This window comes from Bidens hawaiensis, unplaced genomic scaffold, assembly GCF_021521415.1.
Source record: "Bidens hawaiensis isolate Kalapana, Puna unplaced genomic scaffold, B.hawaiensis_p1.1 tig00053957_1, whole genome shotgun sequence".
Classification (NCBI taxonomy): domain Eukaryota; kingdom Viridiplantae; phylum Streptophyta; class Magnoliopsida; order Asterales; family Asteraceae; genus Bidens; species Bidens hawaiensis.
The window spans coordinates 1,180-20,286 of NW_027506277.1; the positions used below are offsets into that span (position 1 = coordinate 1,180).

General features: G+C 36.2%; 1 protein-coding gene across 1 annotated transcript; it reads right to left on the bottom strand.

The window, feature by feature from the left end:
- Positions 1-430: 430 nt before the first annotated feature.
- On the bottom strand, positions 431-5,169 carry LOC143617334 (epimerase family protein SDR39U1 homolog, chloroplastic-like). The gene is made up of 13 exons (XM_077089928.1): positions 5,044-5,169; positions 3,979-4,032; positions 3,190-3,256; positions 2,756-2,815; positions 2,447-2,565; positions 2,223-2,267; positions 2,052-2,130; positions 1,862-1,923; positions 1,652-1,754; positions 1,253-1,313; positions 952-1,022; positions 672-811; positions 431-582 (listed from the first exon to the last, which is right to left on the bottom strand). Exons 1-13 carry the CDS (start codon positions 5,167-5,169, stop codon positions 466-468), a joined length of 1,104 nt encoding a protein of 367 aa, XP_076946043.1. The 3' UTR covers positions 431-465.
- Between the last annotated feature and the right edge of the window lie 13,938 nt (positions 5,170-19,107).

Here is a 19,107-nt window from a genome sequence, read left to right on the forward strand (position 1 = left end):
TGAGACTAACGGTGGTTTCGTTCTTAGCAGACTAATCGCAGTAGTGTTATAGAAACACACGCCATAGATATATGATTATTTACCGCTTCGGAAACACTATTGCTATAACAATAATCAAAATGCCAAAACGAAGTTGATCGAATCATGACAAATTTGCGAACTTTTAATCTTGTCTGATTAACATGAGATATCAAAATCTAAGATCACACCCCGAATATTTATCATCACACTTTAAACAGTTGTAATCCTTTCTTGACAATAATAACAAAATTTCTTCAAGATCATAAATTAAAATGCGTGGTATAAAAACAATTGTAAGGTAAGGTTCAATGATTTATACAAACATATAATAGTAAAATCTTACTTTTAACATTGGTATTTATGTTATAACTTTTTATTTTTCTTTTATGCAATGAGAAAACAAGCCACAAAAATAATTTAAAAAAATGCAGTAATGACCACTTATTAAGCTACAACCTTTTGGGCTAAGATGGCTTTAAGTGCTTCTTTAACGTACGGATATTTGTATGAAAATCCCAACTCTTTAGCCCTAACAGGAACCACCCTTTGACCTTCCAAAACCTAACAAAAAGTCAAATATTAAAGCATGAAGTAACAGCTTGTACCATATGGCACAACCTAGCAATGCAGATAAGTAAATGGCTAATTACCACAGTAGCCCCTTCTCCAAGGACTGCTTTGAGGGCCAAGTCGGGTACGGGTAGCCATGAGGGTCGGCCCATGACTGATCCCAGGTGTTCGCACATCTCGGCTAGCCGAACAGGGTTCGGTGCGGTTCCATTTATAACTCCTGAAAACTAGGGATACGTTAGTAATTCATAATTATCTCTATAATCTTAATAATCTAAAAAAAAACAAACAATTCTTTATTTGGTTGCGCGTTAGGAGATGCTTAAGAGCAAATAATGAAAAACAAGCCAATGTTTTCACCTTTATAAGATGTATTCAATAAGGCTTCATACAACATATTGACCAAGTCATCCACATGAATCCATGAAAACCTGCAACAATCACGCAATAATGTCTATTTAAACTTCAACGTGTTAATATCTAAGGTACATAAATTATTAATTAGCAATGCAACTTTGCAAGAGTCCATAGTTTAGACTTTAGAATGATCAATGCCGTCATAGTTGTCGAAGAATGTTTGGAAATCTTTAAAAAAGTTTGAAATCAAATAAAAAAAAATTATAAAATTGTCAATATATGTATAGAAGTTAAATAACGGTACCATTGTTTCCCGGATCCCAATGGTCCTCCAGCAAACATCATGAAGATGGGAATCATTTTAGCTGCATAAGTCACAATGTTTAGTAATTTAAGAAATTTCAATACATTTACTTATGAATGACTCAATCCAGGTTACATTTTAATCCTCAGCGGGTAAGATAAAATCAATTTTAAAAGAACTAGGTCAAAAATGGCCGAAAATGTATATTTTCACACATAAACCTCCCAACATTTATTTTGTTCAGAACATTATATTATGACGAATAGTGTTTTTTGAACCAACAAGACCGACTGCAGTAAGTACCCTCAAATTGCTTTTTTGACCCGAACCATTTTTGATCATTACTTAACTAGCTTATGTTAAGTAACAGGAATTTTTCAATGTGCAACAAAATGATACCTAAAGCACCACCATCTTTCCCAAGAACCACACCAATACGAATAAGTGCAAGCCGTACATCCTTATCAACTCCAAGAGCCGCTCCCTCCCATTCTCTGCAAACCTGATTACACAAAAAAAATGTGATCAATAAGCAAAAGGAAAACGATAGGTACATCTAATTAATCAGAATCCAATTAAAACCCATGCTAGAAGATTCTGTTAGTTCACCTCTGCTAAATAATCCTTTCCGGATGGGCTTTGTTCGTCAAAAACTTGAGTTTCACTAGTACCTGAGTTGTAATGTCAGAAAATCATATCATAATTCTTTTATATGCAGGTATATAATTTTGGATATGACACTATTACATTATGTTAATCATGCAAATACAAAAAAAAAGTAAACTTGATAGGAAAATACCATAATAGCCTACTGCTGTTGCACTAACCAAAACTCTTGGTCTTGTATTACTTGGGGAGTTATTTATCAAGTCAACAACCTTCATATTTTGTAAACAGGCCCGTCAACAGTATGCAACAGAAAAAAAGAAAAAAGAAATTGTAAGTTGTTACATGAAACCGGAAACATAACCTTTGAGGTAACTCTAATCCTGCTTTGCTTAATCTCTTTCTTAATCTGCATTAGCAAAAAAAATAAGCATATTTATAGCTAAAGGCGAAATAATTGACACGTCAGCATACAAATTAATGGAATGATGTTTTATCCATTACACAATAAACTGAGAGTAATTTAAAGATAAAAAGTTAGGTAAATGTTAATTTACAAAATATCACAATAATTGTCTGGTTAATTACCTCAGGAGACCATCTTGTACTAATAGGCAACCCTGCCAAGTTTACAACACCAGTTGACCCTTGAATGCAGTCTTTCCACTCAGGTTCCTCTGCGATTACAATACCTGGAAAATCCTTGACTACAAAAAATAAATGAATATGAAAAAGTGAGAAAAAGATGTTATTTGGTTATCAGAATATACATCATTTAAGAAATGTTTTGAGAAAATGTTATCACTGTTAAGATTGAGAGCACAATGTAGATAACAAATATTAATTGGGTTTTATGAAACGTTTTTGTTAATATTACTCATATCATTACCTTCTTACCAGGAAAAATGGACTCTGCTTTTGATTTAGATCTAGTCAAAACACGAATATTGTGGTTATCTGCAACACAAAGTTTCCTTATTATGACAGAATATAGACGAGAATATCAATTTGATAAGTACAAACTAGCTAGATGAGTAAGCGTGCGACATGAATATCCTGGAGTCATAAACAACATATCAAAACCGTTACATGATTTTAAATATTAAGCCTAATACAGTTTACCATTAGAATAAGAGACTTGTTCTTTACGAATTTATGATGGACGGTCAATGTGCAGTATTTCACCATAGTATTTTGGAAACCCTAATATTTGGATCAGAAGTTCAAATATTGAATGATATACAGAATCAGCTAAACCGATACAAGAAAACAGTATATCTTTGACAACAAAATTGATGGCTACATATGAAAGCTAGATTAAATATTCGTACCTTCATAGAGCCTGTGCACCAATTTACTCCCAATAAAACCTGTTGCTCCTGTTATAGACACTGTCATCTGGTTCCCCTGCAACAAAAACCAGTTTTCATTATCTGATGACTAGCCATTGTCCTATGGCTTGTTTCTGTTTAATCAGGTTTTCAAACCTTATATGATAACCTTTATATATGGTGGTAAACTGTTTGGACAAATATATAAGAGAATGAATATGAAGGCAAGAGAAATCAAATGAGCGACAAGAAGAATGCTGTTGGAGTCTGATATTTTCTTATCTTTAAAAATAGAAGCCGCATTTTGACTTTTTTTTAACAGTGTTTGGAACTACCCCCAATACCCGAGTAATCCTTCCTGAGAAGGGATGTCAACTATCCATAAGGAGGAAACCCACCACTTTCGGTAAATCCCCTTGACTCAGGTTTGAACCTGACACCATAAAGACCCCAAACCTCAACCATCACCCCCACGCCATTGGACCAGAAGCCCAATTGCTAGGCATAAAGAAGGCAGCCAACCGAACAGCAATTCAAATAAAAACTCACTCCATCCCTAGCACCAAACTTCTTGTAATTTTTTGAGTAAATACATTGTTCAATTAAGTCTATATTCCAACAAAATGGTATCATTTACATTTTTTAAGCCAAAACAATTTGCTTAAAATTTGCAATTTATATGTGAAATAATTATTTTTCGAGTAATCTACTAATTGTAATCCTTCAATTGTAAACTACTTGAATGGAAGAATGATGTGCATCAATTGCAAATACAGAAAATGCATTCACCTGAAAAGGCCCGTTAGCAACACACCAAACTCTAACTCTTCTGAACTCGCACACCTGAATTCACAAAAAAAAAAAAAAAAAAAAAAATCAATCTCCACCTTACCAATTTGGACAAAATAATTCAAATCGATGGAGAGAAAGAGTACCGAAGTGGGTCGATGAGAAGAGTGAAAAGAAGGCAGAATAGAGCTTCTCCAAGTCAAAACAGAAGCTCCACAGAACTCCATTTATTACAGTACAGAGTAGAGTAGTAATGTAATGTAATGTGGCGTTGTGAGGAGGAATTTGTGGAGGTGGTGGCTACGGTGCAGAATACAACGATGGTTGATCGGCCAGTCGTGTTTGCATTTGAACCACACTAAAAAAGATGAATTTATTATTATTATTATTATTATTATTATTATTATTATTATTGTACATCTTAAAAGACCTCTTATTCATCATCCTTTGACTAGAATTTGGGTGTGCATAAATGGAAAAAAACGAAAATTTTAAACAGAAAAACCAAATCAAAATAAAATCCTAACGGTTTTGTTTTAGCTTTTTTTTTTAACACGGTTCTATTTTGGTTTTATAAATGAATTTTATATAGCCACCCCCATATTTGCTAAAACACCGACCAATACGTCGCGTATAGCTCTATACGCGGCCGGCGTATTGGTCGATGTTTCTAGAAAAACACACCAATTTTGTTTTATTATGTTTTTTTTCTTTGTTTTCTTTTATTTTGCTATTATTATTATTAATATTATTTCTTTATTATTTATTATTATTCAAAATTTGGCAAATGTCGTTAAGTTACAGGGCTTATTTGGAAAAACTGACATTTTGAATTAATTAACGTAACACAAAAGTTTAATGAAATTGCATGTAAGGTTGTGTATCGTTTTGTTTTTTTTTTTAATGTTAAATTAATGAAATAAATAAGTCGTTTGGTAAAAGTTCGGTCAAAACAATTAACACATATATACACCAAAACCAGTGTTAATAGATAAAGTATACAAATAAAAGTAAATACAAAAAATAAAACATAAAAATCTACATGCAGGGCCCGAAGTCAAAGACGTCATCGGTGTCCCTGACCGCCACGTCGCCAACGTCGTCGTCGTCGTCCTCTGCCCTGTGCTTGGCCCCCGAACCCTCACTGGCGGCATCCACGTCGTCGCTCTGTCCGCGTCTCACGCCAGACATGCTCGCCTCGTGGTCAAAACTGGGAGGGGGTGGCAGGGGCACGGGGATATTGCTCTCCTAATTGCTGTTAGATAGCGAACAATCTAGCTAATCTGGCGCGACATCTGCATCATCCCCCGCTCCGTGCTCAGCGACCGACGCTCAACGGCCTGCAACCTGGCGTCGGTGGTGGGATCTGTAACATTCGTCATTTTTCAAACATAAAAACCCGACCCATTTTATTTATTTATTTTTATTTCTATTTTTTTTAATTAAGATCCTCATAATTAATGAAACGACAAATTTCATTATCGCACCTACTTATTCTTTTATTTGACGTTTACTACGTATCGCTCGTATTTTTGTCATTCGCTTAGGAGTGTTCGAATGTTTTGGACATCTACTCTTCTTTTTTTTTAGTCCTTAATACAATCTCGTTTGTTTATTGGTAAGGATTCCAAATTTCAATGTGTTTTTAAACAGTAATTTAAGAACCATCTAAAAAAAAAATAAAAAAAATATAATAATTAACTTTTGATACCATCTAATACTCTAGGGGCTGATTTTGCCAAGGGGTTCAAAGTTCTAATTATAACTCGTCTTCTTCCTGTGTTTCCATCCATGGAAATTTGACCAAGCCAACAACTTTAAATCCCTACAATTTCGTGATGTCAACCAAATCTGCTTATTCTTGCACCAAAAATTTCGTCGTCATTATTGAAATTTAATTCGCGTTTAAAACCTCCAATCAATCCGGCCGGAAATCACGGGCTTACCGAAATTGCGAACCGCGTTGGTAACTCACAGACCTCTCTTTCCCTTACCTCTCTACTCTCAGTTGGTTAAATCGCATTCTCCGCCGTCGCCGTGGGTTACTCTGACCATTGCTATCCACTGTCCTTTTTATGTTATTGCAAATTATTTAACTATATTGTATACTAGCTTTTAGCCCGCGGGTTACTTCTAGGTTTTTAAATCATTTTGTAATTATATTTTTTTAATTATTTGTTTTAATTTTCAAACAAGTTTGGTTTTGATATAATACACGTATATATTAATTTGTGATGTGAACTATATTTTTTTTTAACGTTTTGACTATTCCAATTGAGATTAATAGGCTTATAATTGGTTGGAGTTAAAGTTTATAGTTTGACTCTTTGGATTGAGATGCTTATGTTTATAGTTAGAGTTTAACTTTAGTTTGTGAGTTGCTAGTATGTTTGTATGTGCTTGTTGTTGTGGGCTTGTTTTGAACATAATGGGGTGTTTAAGTATAGTTTTTGTCATATAGTAGTTTTATATGGGTATGCAAATAATTACCTACTATGTAATATTTTTAACAGGTTTAATATTTGTTGTGTTTGTTTACCTCTATTGGATTATGTATGTTATTTTTTTAATGTTTTGAATGAAAAATATTTATTTTTATTAATAATATGTGTATATTTAATATATATATATATATATATATGTGTGTGTAGTAATTTCATTTTTATTAATATATGCAAAAGTATTAATTAAAATTCGACCTTGAGGAATCAAAGAATCACATATGAATTTAGAAAAAGAGTTTAGTTATGTAAATTGGATAGCTGCAAATGTGGACAGTTATGTGAATCAATGAATAATAACAATGAACATGTTAGTTTTAAACTTCTTGTGCAAATCGAATGTTTTTAAATCTGAATTCTATGCAAACTATGTAAATCTAATGATTTAAAATAATATGGGCAATTTCATATATACCCTTGCAATTAATCCTATTATATATGATCTTCCTTTTATGAATGATTTTTATATATGGATTGTTTCACATTTTATTTGGTTTTTGTTGAAGCATTATGTGTGACACGATTGGGATTGCTTGGTTCATATCCATCCTTATGTTAATAATAATGATTGTTTAGGTTTATCTTATGTTGTTATGTGTTGTGGAATGGGAAATGCAATATATAGAAGTTCAAGTTAAGTTAAATGTTTTATTAGTTTTTATTATGAGTAGATGTTACATTATTTAGTGTAGTAAATGTGGTATCTAGGTATGTTTGTTTGTTTGTTTTACTCTAAATAGATTATGGCCTATAGTTAGTTAATTGAAATGAAGATTACTTAATGGAAAAAATAAGAACGCCCATATCGTTCAAGTTAAAAAAAAAACAAAAACGCCGGAAAAATACTTCATTGGGTGTTTAAACTTTCAATTAACAAAAATCAAGCCGTTTGGATCATCGTTTCGAGTAAAGTTTTACATCAATCGACTCGTATTCTCCTGCAGATCAATGCCTTAAGACATTAATTTGAAATTTGGAAGAAAAAAAAAATATGACGTTGTTAAGTTCTTTTTAACAAGGGGTCATTGGCCCAACTCTTAAAAAATTTGGGACCGTTAGTGGCGATAAACTGATATGGGATTATTATCGGCTAGTACTGTTTAATAGAAGTTATTAAAATCCAATAAACCTTTTTATTTCAAGATCCATCATAGATTTATACAAAATATACAAAAGATAATTTTCTAACATAAAAGTGAATAACATGACCATTCCTTTCATTCAGTTTGCTTATGTATATGAATGTATATGTGTTAATTTACCAATCTCTTATAGTCATATTTATGTTCTAAAATCATTCTCATCATTAATCTTATCTGCATGGGCGCGTCGTATTTTTAACGCAATTTGTCACCTCTGAAAGGATACCAAATTAAAATAAACTATAACGATCATAAATTTGTCATAATATCCAATTTGTAAAAGAAAATATCAAGAATCAATCTTGTTATTATGGGATACATAAAACATAAATATTACCTATTTTATTATCTTTCAGAAACATTTTTGTTGTATCTCCACTAAAAGAGAGATCACTTAAACAAAAAAAACAAAAATTAATTAAAAAAACTTTTTATTATTGATGGGTGCAATATTACAACTTGGACAAACTGATTACTTGCTTCCTTGGGTGACTATACAACACGTGAAAAAAAATATTTCTTAGAAAATTATTTTTTATTAGAGTGTCTTTTATTTATATTTATAAGCAAAAATTTCAAAAACGTTTATGTTAAAACTAATTTTTTGCATATGAAATCAAGCTTTATATTATTTTTTTACAAATTCTAAGTTATTTAATCCATAACGTTGTATTGTTATTTTATCAATTCTTTATTAAATGTAGTCCTTATAGTTTTCTAAACAGCAAGCAACATATATTAGAGGAATAAAATACCTCCAGCTAGGAGCTGGAAAATCCAAACATACAGATGGTAAAAACTAACCAAAAGAAAAAAACCACAAGATTTTATATATTAAAACAAGAAATAGGAGAGACGACCCAATCTATTCAAACTATCTCCTTATAATTTGATCTAAACTTGACCCAACCATAGAGGTTAGTCATAATCTCCTCCAGAACAATTTCGGTTAAGAGAGACTTGTTGCTGAAAATCCTAGCATTTTTTTGTTTTCAAATGCACCAAGTGGACGAAAAAATGATGGCTTTTAAAATTCTCTTACCATGTCTCGTAGTCTTCTTCGATCCACCGAAATAAGCTGCTCTCCAAATCGCTTTAGCTCAAGCACAATGCATATATGCATGGAAAGACGATTCCTTTGTTAAAGGACACCACGGATAATCGGGAGAGACCAAAGTCATCCCTCTTGCAATCAAGTTTACAGTGACTGGATTCTATTAAGAAGTAATCTCAAAACGAAGCAGTTAACTTTGATAGGAATCCAACTTTCCAATTTGCAAGGAGAGTCTGCATCATTAATTCATTATCATAAAGATTATTAGCCATAACACGGCTCAAAACTTGAACCGAAAAAAATACCCGACAAGTCATCGATCATCTCCAAGTGCCCTGTTTACCAGAATGAAAAAAGTACACAACAACCATCTCCTTCAGGTCTGCCAATTCAGTAAGATTCTCAGGAGAAGGGTTCACTTTAGACCATTCCCGAACTGTTTCCACCTTTACAGACCCGTTCCCGACCACTCTATTGGTTCTTAATTCCACCAAAATCAACAAAATCATTTTTGTATTTGTTTCTTGATGTGTAAGTAACTTTGTAGCCCGACCCCTTAACCTTGTCATCATCAAAAGAACAAATTATTATATATCAAGCTAAAAGTAATTGTACCTTGTTTTTTTAAGAAATTCAGAAAATGCCCTTTTGTTGATTTTAAGAAATTCAGAAATTCAAATTACAAGTTATGATGTATTTACTTATTGAAATTGTGTACTTGTTTAATGTTAATGAAGTTAAATAATTATTGTCGCTTTAATTAGTGTCTTTTAAGCTACTGTCCAATCAATACGTTACGCCCCGGCATATTCCGCCTTTGGTCGAGGGGTGACAGGATCCAGACAGACCGCGCGATATATGCGTGGAACGTGCTGCGGCGGCGCCTAACAACAAAACAATAAAAATACGTTAAATAAGAAGACGAATTAAAAGAAACAATAAAACGATAATATATTAAAACGTACTCGACGTGCGCCCGGATCCTCATGTCCGTCACCACCGTCGTCCGAATCCCCGCCGACCTCCTCCCCCGCGTTCACAGGCTCATCGACGATCTGCACCTCCGGTGCCGCGAGCGGTGGAGGCTCCACTGAAGGCACTGGGACGTAAGGGGCACGTACCCCCACCACTGCTACGAGTCGGTTGTCCTGGCCATGGGGCCCGTGGAACGTACGCACAATGTGCATACTAACGCAACTGCTGCGGTCTAGCAGGCTCGGAGGGGTCGAGGCGATAACCAGGCCGTCCACCAAGGCTCCATGGCCCAGAGAGATCGCAAGCTGGGTGGCGTACCCGCCACCCATCAAGGACCCTCGTGCCTGGCTATGGAAGTAGCTGGCAAAACAGTCTGCAAAACCCCTAGCGAGGTTGCATTGCGTGCTAGTCAACAGACATCTAAAAAAACAGGTCGCACAGGCTGTAGTGCTCCGCGCCCTGATTGCGACCCGCGATGGGGTAGGGCCCCCCGCACCGGCCCCGCCCCTACCCCAGCTCCAACTCCTGCTCCTGCTCGAGCTCCAACTCAATCTCATCGTCCACAATCTATAATAATAATAATAATAATAATAATAATAATAATAATAATTATTATTATTATTATTATTATTATAATAATAAATAATAATAATAATAACAATAAATAATAATAATTGTTAGTTATTATTATTATTATTATTTGTTAATTATTATTTAGTATTATTTATTAATTGTTAGTTATTATGCCTTTTTTTATTATTTAGTATTATTATTATTATTTATTAATTATTATTAATTGTTAGTTATTATTAATATTATTATTATTTATTATTTATTATTATTATTATTATTTATTATTTATTAATTGTCTAGATGTACGGTAGAGAGTTCCCTGTGCCAACCCTGGCGTATCTGTTCGTACTCTTTCAACCGTTGTCTGTACCATGTTTCCATTCGAGCACTTCTGGTTCGGCGTTTCTTTCCCAATTACGGTGCGACGTCGGTATTGGGAAATCCCCTTCCAGTTTGATATATATCCAGTGATTACCTCCCTAGTTAGCGATGCCTATAACCAATGGATCCCGAATCGAGTCAGGACTGAGTCTCAACGGGAAGTAACATTCGGTGCCATTGCCGTGTAGGTTGACTAACACACACCGGTATGATTGAGCAGCCAGGTGCCCGTGAGTGAGTACGCCGAATCAACGATTCGGCGGCGCCGGTTTGACCGTGTCAAAATATGGAAGGCTAAAACGAACCTATCATACAAACCATCATCCTCTCTCTTATACATCTTCCTACACCACCCTTCATTGGTGGCCAGCTCATTCAGTATTGCACGCCTAACATCCTGCCAGTTTTTCTCATGCCTCCCCAAACCCACGGAGATTTCTCAGTAACCGCAGTTACCGTCTGGGCGTACGTCTTTGATGTCTGAGACGAACGACTGTGCCCAGCTGGGAATGAGGCTCTTAAACATTTCTATCGCCGGTACTTGCGCTGGCGAAACCATTAAAGAAAACCCGAGGTGAGCTCCGGTAGGTTTCGATGTCCTAGCTCGCATGCCCGGAATTTTAAACCGCGATGTTGACTGGGACAACGAACGAGACAGGGAGGAAGGGATGGGGGTTTCTTGGTTGGGCCACTGTGACGAGGAGGGGGTGTAGGAGCTGTGTCTGGGGAGATATGGAGCGGGGGTGTATGAGCTGTGCCTTGGATCTGTTTTTTGGACGCCCCCGAGGATCCTCTCTTTTTTCGGGCTTTTTTCTTTTAAATCTCCCTGAAAGAGCAGATATGATCTTGGAGAAAAAACTTTTCTTTTGATTAGGGTCCTTTATGGACGATAGCGTATCACTAATGTCCCGTAGACTTGCTTCATAGTCTGGCTCTTCGTTCGGCGGATAGGATGGATCAAAATTAAGCCTCCTCCAGAATAGGTCGACATCCTTTATTGGGATACAGGTGTCGTTGTCTATGTATCCCTCAATCCGACAAGGACACGGCAGCCCCGAAAACGAAGACAAATGGTGGTCGCATTAAGCGCCGCCGTCACGCATCTTGTGTATCAACTCATACTTGTTTACAAGTAGATTCAAAGCGTGAATTGACACCCTGTTTAGGAGCTTCTTCAACCAGGCATGATGTCGATGTCCTTCCATGACCTTGGAACGGGAGTCGTGAAAACATCGACCGATTTCTTTCATCTGGGAGTTGACCATTGTAAGGACATGCCTCGCAATGGTGTCGAGCGAGTTGTTGACTCCGTTGAGATACTTTTTCAGATTTGCGTGCTGGCTCTCAACTCGGTTCGTCGTAGTTTCGCCGTTTGTCGATCCAGCAGGCTATAAACTTGTGTTTGTATGGATCCAGCCAGTTGTTGCGAATGTATTGCTAGACCTCTGAAAAATAAAGGAAAATTTAATAAGACATCTGTCTAGACTATTAAAAACCGTCAACTGATACGAAGGACTCACCTGCTCTGTCGTCCTGTAGTAAATGGCGTTCCATGTTCATGCGACGGTTGTCAAACAGTTGTATCGTCGGAGACTGATACAGGACCTTCCACTAGTACGCGAACTCCGCCCCCATATCCGTCTTATAAAGACTCTTAAATTTTTTCCTTATATTCTCGGATATGTGCCACCTGCATAAATTTTTGATGGCATTAGGGAAGACCGTGTCGCAGGAGTTCATGAGGGCCTGGTCCGCGTCAGTAAGAATCACGCGTGGCTCCATGCAATCATCGACCATTTCTTTAAGTTTCTCCAGAGCCCAAGTGAAGTTCCTCTGCCATTCCATGATAAAAAACGCATGGGCGATACAAAACAACTGTGATGTCGACGTCACACCGGTAAACTGAACCAACGACCAGTCGTACATGTTGGTGTTGTACGTCATGTTAATCAACAACACCTCGGGGAACACAAGCCACATCTTATGCGACTTATTATGATAGAAGAAAATTTCCTCCCTCCTGTCGTCGGTTGCATTCTCCCAAGTATAGAACATGAAACCGTTGCCTGAGAGAAAGTTTTTCAGCGCCTACATTGGATGAAATAAAACTTTAGTAAATATTACAAGCACGGCAATTACATAGTAAAACTACAAAGGTTTTGAACTACCTTCATAGGGGTATCGCCAAGTAACGCATCCCTTCTAATCTTGCTCGTGTGGTTGTATATATCCTTTAGTGCGGGTTGGACACCGGAAACCTTACGCGCAGGGCTGCTTGGATTTGATGGGGGCTTCAGGCCGGTCCCATGTAAACTCGCAACGCTATCCAGCTACTTACTGGTCATTTTTATAAAAGCCGCTAACCCTTCCTTGAATTCAATGGGATCGTGGTTGTGAGTCTCGTTTACCACTTGAACCCTCCACTATGCACCCCTTGAGTCGTACCTGCCTAGGATCTTAAACGGACAACATTTTTCAATGCTGCCGGTACGTCTCACCGTGGCCTTTATTTTCGGTTTGCCTCCGCGATTGCATGCAAGGTCCACACCGTTTTTCTTTGACCGCTGGACAACAACAACAAACCCATGCTCCCATCCTTTATTTTTGACCCATTTCTCCAGCTCCTCGCAGCTCTCAAAAATATGAAACAGTTTTACGTTATTTATTACATAACGTACAAATAAATAATATTAACTTAAACAAAATACACGGTGTCTTACAGCATCTGTTTTATACGAAACCGTCACATCGCGTATGTATTCATCGTCGTACTCATCTTCGTTATTTGGGTTTACCACGGCATCCTCATCATCGTCATTTAGGTTTACCCCAGCATGCTCGTTTCGCCCGTTGCACAATGAAGACTCGGTTCCGTAAAACGGACCATTTGCTATTGGCATCTGGTACGATGAGGAAGGCTGGCCTCCATAATCCGACCCGACGACAGGTGACTGGTACGACGGCTGACTATCGTAAACACCATGTAGCTGATCTACATAATCCGACATGAAGTACTCCTAACATGTATAAATTAGAAATCAGACCACAGTGTTAGTGATAATAATAATAAAATTTTAATACATATAATAATATAAAATTTAATATTTTAATAATAAATAATAATATTAAAATAATAATACCATAACTATATATTTTGAATATCTATTATTTTAGTAATACTAATATTGTAATAATAATCATAATATTCATAATAAACATAATATTAATATAATAATAATACAATAATAATATTTTAATAACAATCACGTTTTAACAATAACACTAGTAATATTGTAATAAAAAATAACAATAACGGTAATAGTACGGCAAACCTGGTTCAAATTTGGGAAGCCCGCCGAGCCAGGGTTATCGTAAAACTGTTCAGGCTAACTATAATAACCAATTTGCTCCTAACAAAGTGTAATGTAGCATGCTCGAGTTAAAATGGCAACTAACAACTTCATAGTAAATAATTACAAATAACGAAACCTGGTTCAAATTTGGTAAGCCCGACGAACTAGCCTGACCGTAAGGTTGTTGGGGCTGGGTATCATACCCGACATACTCCTAACAAAACGTAATGTAGCAAGTCGTAGTTAAAAAAACAACTACCAACTTCATACTTAGGGCTGTAAACGAACCGAACGAACATGAACAAGGCCTTGTTCATGTTTGTTTGTTAAGAAAATAATGTGTTCACGAACGGTTCACGAACACTTAACGAACGAGATTTTATGTTTGTGTTCGTTCATTATGGAAATTAATGTGTTCAAGAACAGTTCACGAACACAAACGAACGCAAATAAAATCGGAAAAGCCTAGAGATTGAGACCGATGTATTCATCAATGTGAATAATAAAAACCTATAAACAAATCGAATGAACACGAACAAGTTCGTTAATTTAACTTTAGAAGAACACGGACACTTAATCGAACAAATATTTATGTTCATGTTCGTTTATTTAAAGATGGACACTTGTGTTCGTTTGTTTAAAATCTAAACGAACATAACTGAACAAAGATAAACGAACATGTATGCACAAATGTAAATGAACACAATTATAAACGAACTTAAATTAAAACACTTAAATGAACACAAATTAACAAATATAAAACCTTTAAGCCGATGACCAATTCAGATAATATTTAATTATTTACTATTAATACATAAACGAACATAAATAAACAGACATAAACGAACATAAACGAACGTTCATGAACATAAATGAACGAACATAACATGTGTTCATGTTCGTTCGTTTAATTAAACGAACACAAAATTTTTGTTTATGTTCGTTCGTTTATTAAATAAACGAACATAAGCGAACTTCCCGGTGAACGGTTCACGAAAGTTCACCGAACGTTCGGTTCCTTTACAGGCCTATTCATACTAAATAAATATATAACGAAACCTGGTTTAATTCGGGTAACCACGACGTGCCCGGCTGATCGTTAGCGGCGTAACCCAGCTCCTCCTCCGGACATTTAAGTCGTATTACAACAATTGTGTTATGTTGTTTGTTGGTTGAGTGTCGAGAAAACGAGCGAGAGCATGTATAAATAATATAAAAAAGGAAAGGAGGAGAGGGAGGGGAGCCGGGATCCAATAATTCATAACAATCAATACACCGCGTATAGCACTATACGCGGCATATAAGGTACGATCTGACAACATCCCCAGCTTTTGCCGGCTATGATGTCAAATCCACTAATACGCCGCTTATAGCCCTATACGCGGCGCATTAGTGGCGTGTGGTGGGTGTCCCTAGTAGGACCCTTTATAAAAACCGAAAAACTGAACCAATTTTTTAGATTTTCATTATTTTCGTTTTAGGGAGCTTGAATTTAATATATAACTCAACTGTTTTTGTCGAATTGTATAATAATTTATTAATTATTAATAACTAAATGATTTATAATTATATCCATTATTTTAAGCATAACATATTTTTTGGTTCAAACTCTTCAAGCTGGCACAAACCGAAAAAAAATGAAACCGAACGGTTTCAAACATCCACCATTTGTGATTTGGTTTTTCCCAAAACCAACTTAAATTAGACCATGCACATCCCTAACTTACCCTCATCTTTTGAGAGGTGTTGGAACACTAAATGATTCTATAGAAAGGATTCAATTCATGCTCTAAGAATGATCAAATCTTTCATGAATGTTGTTATGTCTTGTTTATATTTTAGGTGTTGGTCTTAGATGGAAGATCCTTGATGAAAGGTGTTGTGATTAGGAGGATTTAAGGTTATTCTTCAAAGAGGACGATGAATATTATTAAGTTCTGGTATTACACAAGTGAACAAGAGGATTCAAGTGATCCTTTCTCCATATATAATGGGAGAAAAGGTCCTTGCGATTACATAAAAGACTTTCCTATTCCCTATTTGTTGGTTATTATCCTCTAGTTTCTTTCCTTTTCTCCTTGTGTCTTCGTCATCCATCCTTTTATCCCATGTATGTTGACTAGAACTGGGAGGCATGCCCCTCTCGAGCCTCTCCATTGGATCAAAGGAACAATACCTTAGAGAAACCTTTCCCCTATTTTACTATTCCTTGTTGACCTGGCCTCACCATTCTTATCTTCATTGTTCACCTGGGCCTCCCTCCTTGGGCCTTTGTTGGGCTTTTTCTAATCTCACCCATCATTTACTTATTTGTTGGCTACCTTGGAAGCCCACTTACGAGGTAGGCTCTTCAAGTCTTCCTAGTCCATTATGCTCGTTATTTATGACGAGTATAATGGACTCACAACAAGTCTCTATTCTACCTCTGTCGTGACCTCTTGTGTGATCCAACTTAAACTACGAATGAGTAAGTAATTGTGAGTATTTATTATTTCATGTGGGAATTGAAAGAGTATAAATGAAAGATCCCCACCTTTTATACAGTCAGGGAGTATCTTTGATACAAAAATAATATTTCTTGAACTATTACATGTTGGTTCTTGACCTAGGAGCTTTCTTTTGAACCATTGCTCTCTTTGACTTAGGCCCCATCCATTCCAGCGACATGGCCTAATGCATGTGTTGTTCTAGTCCTTTCTTTTGGGTTGATACTACCAACTTATTTATATTGATTGGACAAGTCCTTAATCCTTCTAGAACCTTTGACTTCATTTAGTTACTTTGGGAGGTCTTTTAGTTACTCTCTTTTGGGCTTCCTTCCTTTAGCAACACTTAATTTGGGCCTGTGTTTGTTATTGGGGTTATTTCTCTTATCATGCGAAGAGCCCATTTCAAGGGTAATCTTTTCAAGTTCCCAAGTCCATTATGCTCGTCACTTATGATGAGTATAATGGATTTATATCAGTTCTCTGCTACACTTTTAATTTGGCCCCCACAGTGCTTTCTTTATCCTCCGGAAGTGTCCATTTATGTTATTTTCTCTATTGGTCCAATTTTCATGTTATCTTAAATGGCTCAACGCTTCTCTATATATCTAAAGACATTTGCCCATCTTAAAACTTTCTTCACAAGGTTAGTGCCGATATCCTTTGCCGATCTCACCATCACCTCAAAGGTTGCTAAAGTGAGAATGCTATTGCTGGACTCATTTCCAGGGTAGTCTCATCAAGTCTCCCCTGTCTATTATTATTATTATTATTATTATTATTATTATTATTATTATTATTATTATTTATGATAAGGGTAATGGACTAGTCCAGGCCTTATTCCCTCCATCTACTTCTCTCTAGGGCTTACTCGATTGGGTCTATCTTCCATTATGGGCGGATAACCTATCTCCATGGTTAACTCTACAAGTCCCCTCTAGTCCCTTGTCCTCATTATTTACGATAAGGGCAAAGGACTAAACTAGTATTAGCCCATCCTTCAAATCCTGGTTAGGCCCATCCTCTAGGCCTCTTGGTCCCAATAATTTATTTCGACAAAATCCTCTTTTGATATTAGAATCAAGTATGATGAGACCGGAACATCCATTAAACCGTTCAAGTGGCAAACATGTAATATTTCAAGTGATAATGTTTGATCCCCATGATCTTGATACTAGATTTCATGTTATGGTGAAACCTTTTTGGAGTTGCTTTTGACTCAGCTCTCTTGATAGTTTAAATCTACCATGGTAAAAGCAAGAGGTCCCACTTCTACATAATAAAGGGCGAGTGAGCCGTAACCCTAATTGGTCAGCTCCCTTTTAACTTACTAAAGTTGGGCTAAAAAAGTTGGACTATTGGGTTGAGTCATGGGATGAGAGTAGGACCAAGCGTATCTAGATTCAACCCCATTTAATAAACCAATTCTTGGGGCTACCTCTTCAAGTACCCCCAGTCCCTTATGCTAATTATTTATGATTGGGATAAGGGACTACACGCCCAACCCTTCTGATCATGACAAAACCACAATTAATGTCTTTCTTGTAGGATAATTTAGTATAGTAAGGTGGTAACTTGATAGAAAATTCAACGATTATCTACAAGCTAGGAAAATAAAGTTTTGCCGTCATGGATATTGACCATCGAAGTCTCATAAACTAAAAGGATTGATAATTCATTTGATGGTCTACTTGGTTATGGCGATGTAACTTCCAAAAAACAGAAGATGAGGATGAGATTCAGCACAACCTTGGCTTTATGCGTAATATATTGAATATGGTCATTGTCTTTGTATGTGGAGGAAACAAAGAAACTGCTTGATAAAAATGTAACTTATCGAGACAAAGTCATACAAAAAGACTTCTAAGGGTCAAAAGGTTATTTGTGTAAAGGAAGGGGGCAACACAAAGGGGGCATCAATTGATTACGATATTTGGAAACATGTTATGGAGCTGATGTTTAGGGTAGCAGAGGTGTTACGACGAGGACCACGGCTAATATGATCATAAGTAGGCTATTCTAGAATAAAATGGGCTCATTTAAGTAGTGTATGGATAATGTGGTCCGTTGAAAGGGCCTTTAAAAAGAAATATATGTAAGCATTATTCATTGGAAGGAACCATTTCCTATCCCTTGGGAGCATATGCCATGAATTCAACTATCACTACGATTTTTCGTAAATCCGTAATATAGTTACTTTTGATGCATTTATTAAGGTCTTCTTCTGATTTGCTAAGATATATCTTATGCTCTAACGCTTTAAAAGGTCTAACATATGTGCAGTGGTCATCTTCTTGCTAGAGCTCCTTGTGAATGCAATTGTCATTGAAAGACAATAATATCTGAAAACAAGCAGGTTGCTCTCATGGTGTCACGCCATGCTATTTCTTCCACGCAATTAAATCATAAAAATGATCTAGAACTTGTTGAGTGACGCCAGTAAATAATATGAGAACATATATTCAACTGTTGCTTGTAAAAAAGTTCTTCATATGACATGTCAAGATGATCAAAGAGGACCAAAGACTCCTGACAATGATATATTTATCTGATAAGTAAGACTACATCTAAAACCTTAATGTTACTAGAGAGTTATGGCGCCATATTATGATAGCCCTCATTATTCTATCACGCGGAGTGTATACATGGGTATTACAAGGTTTC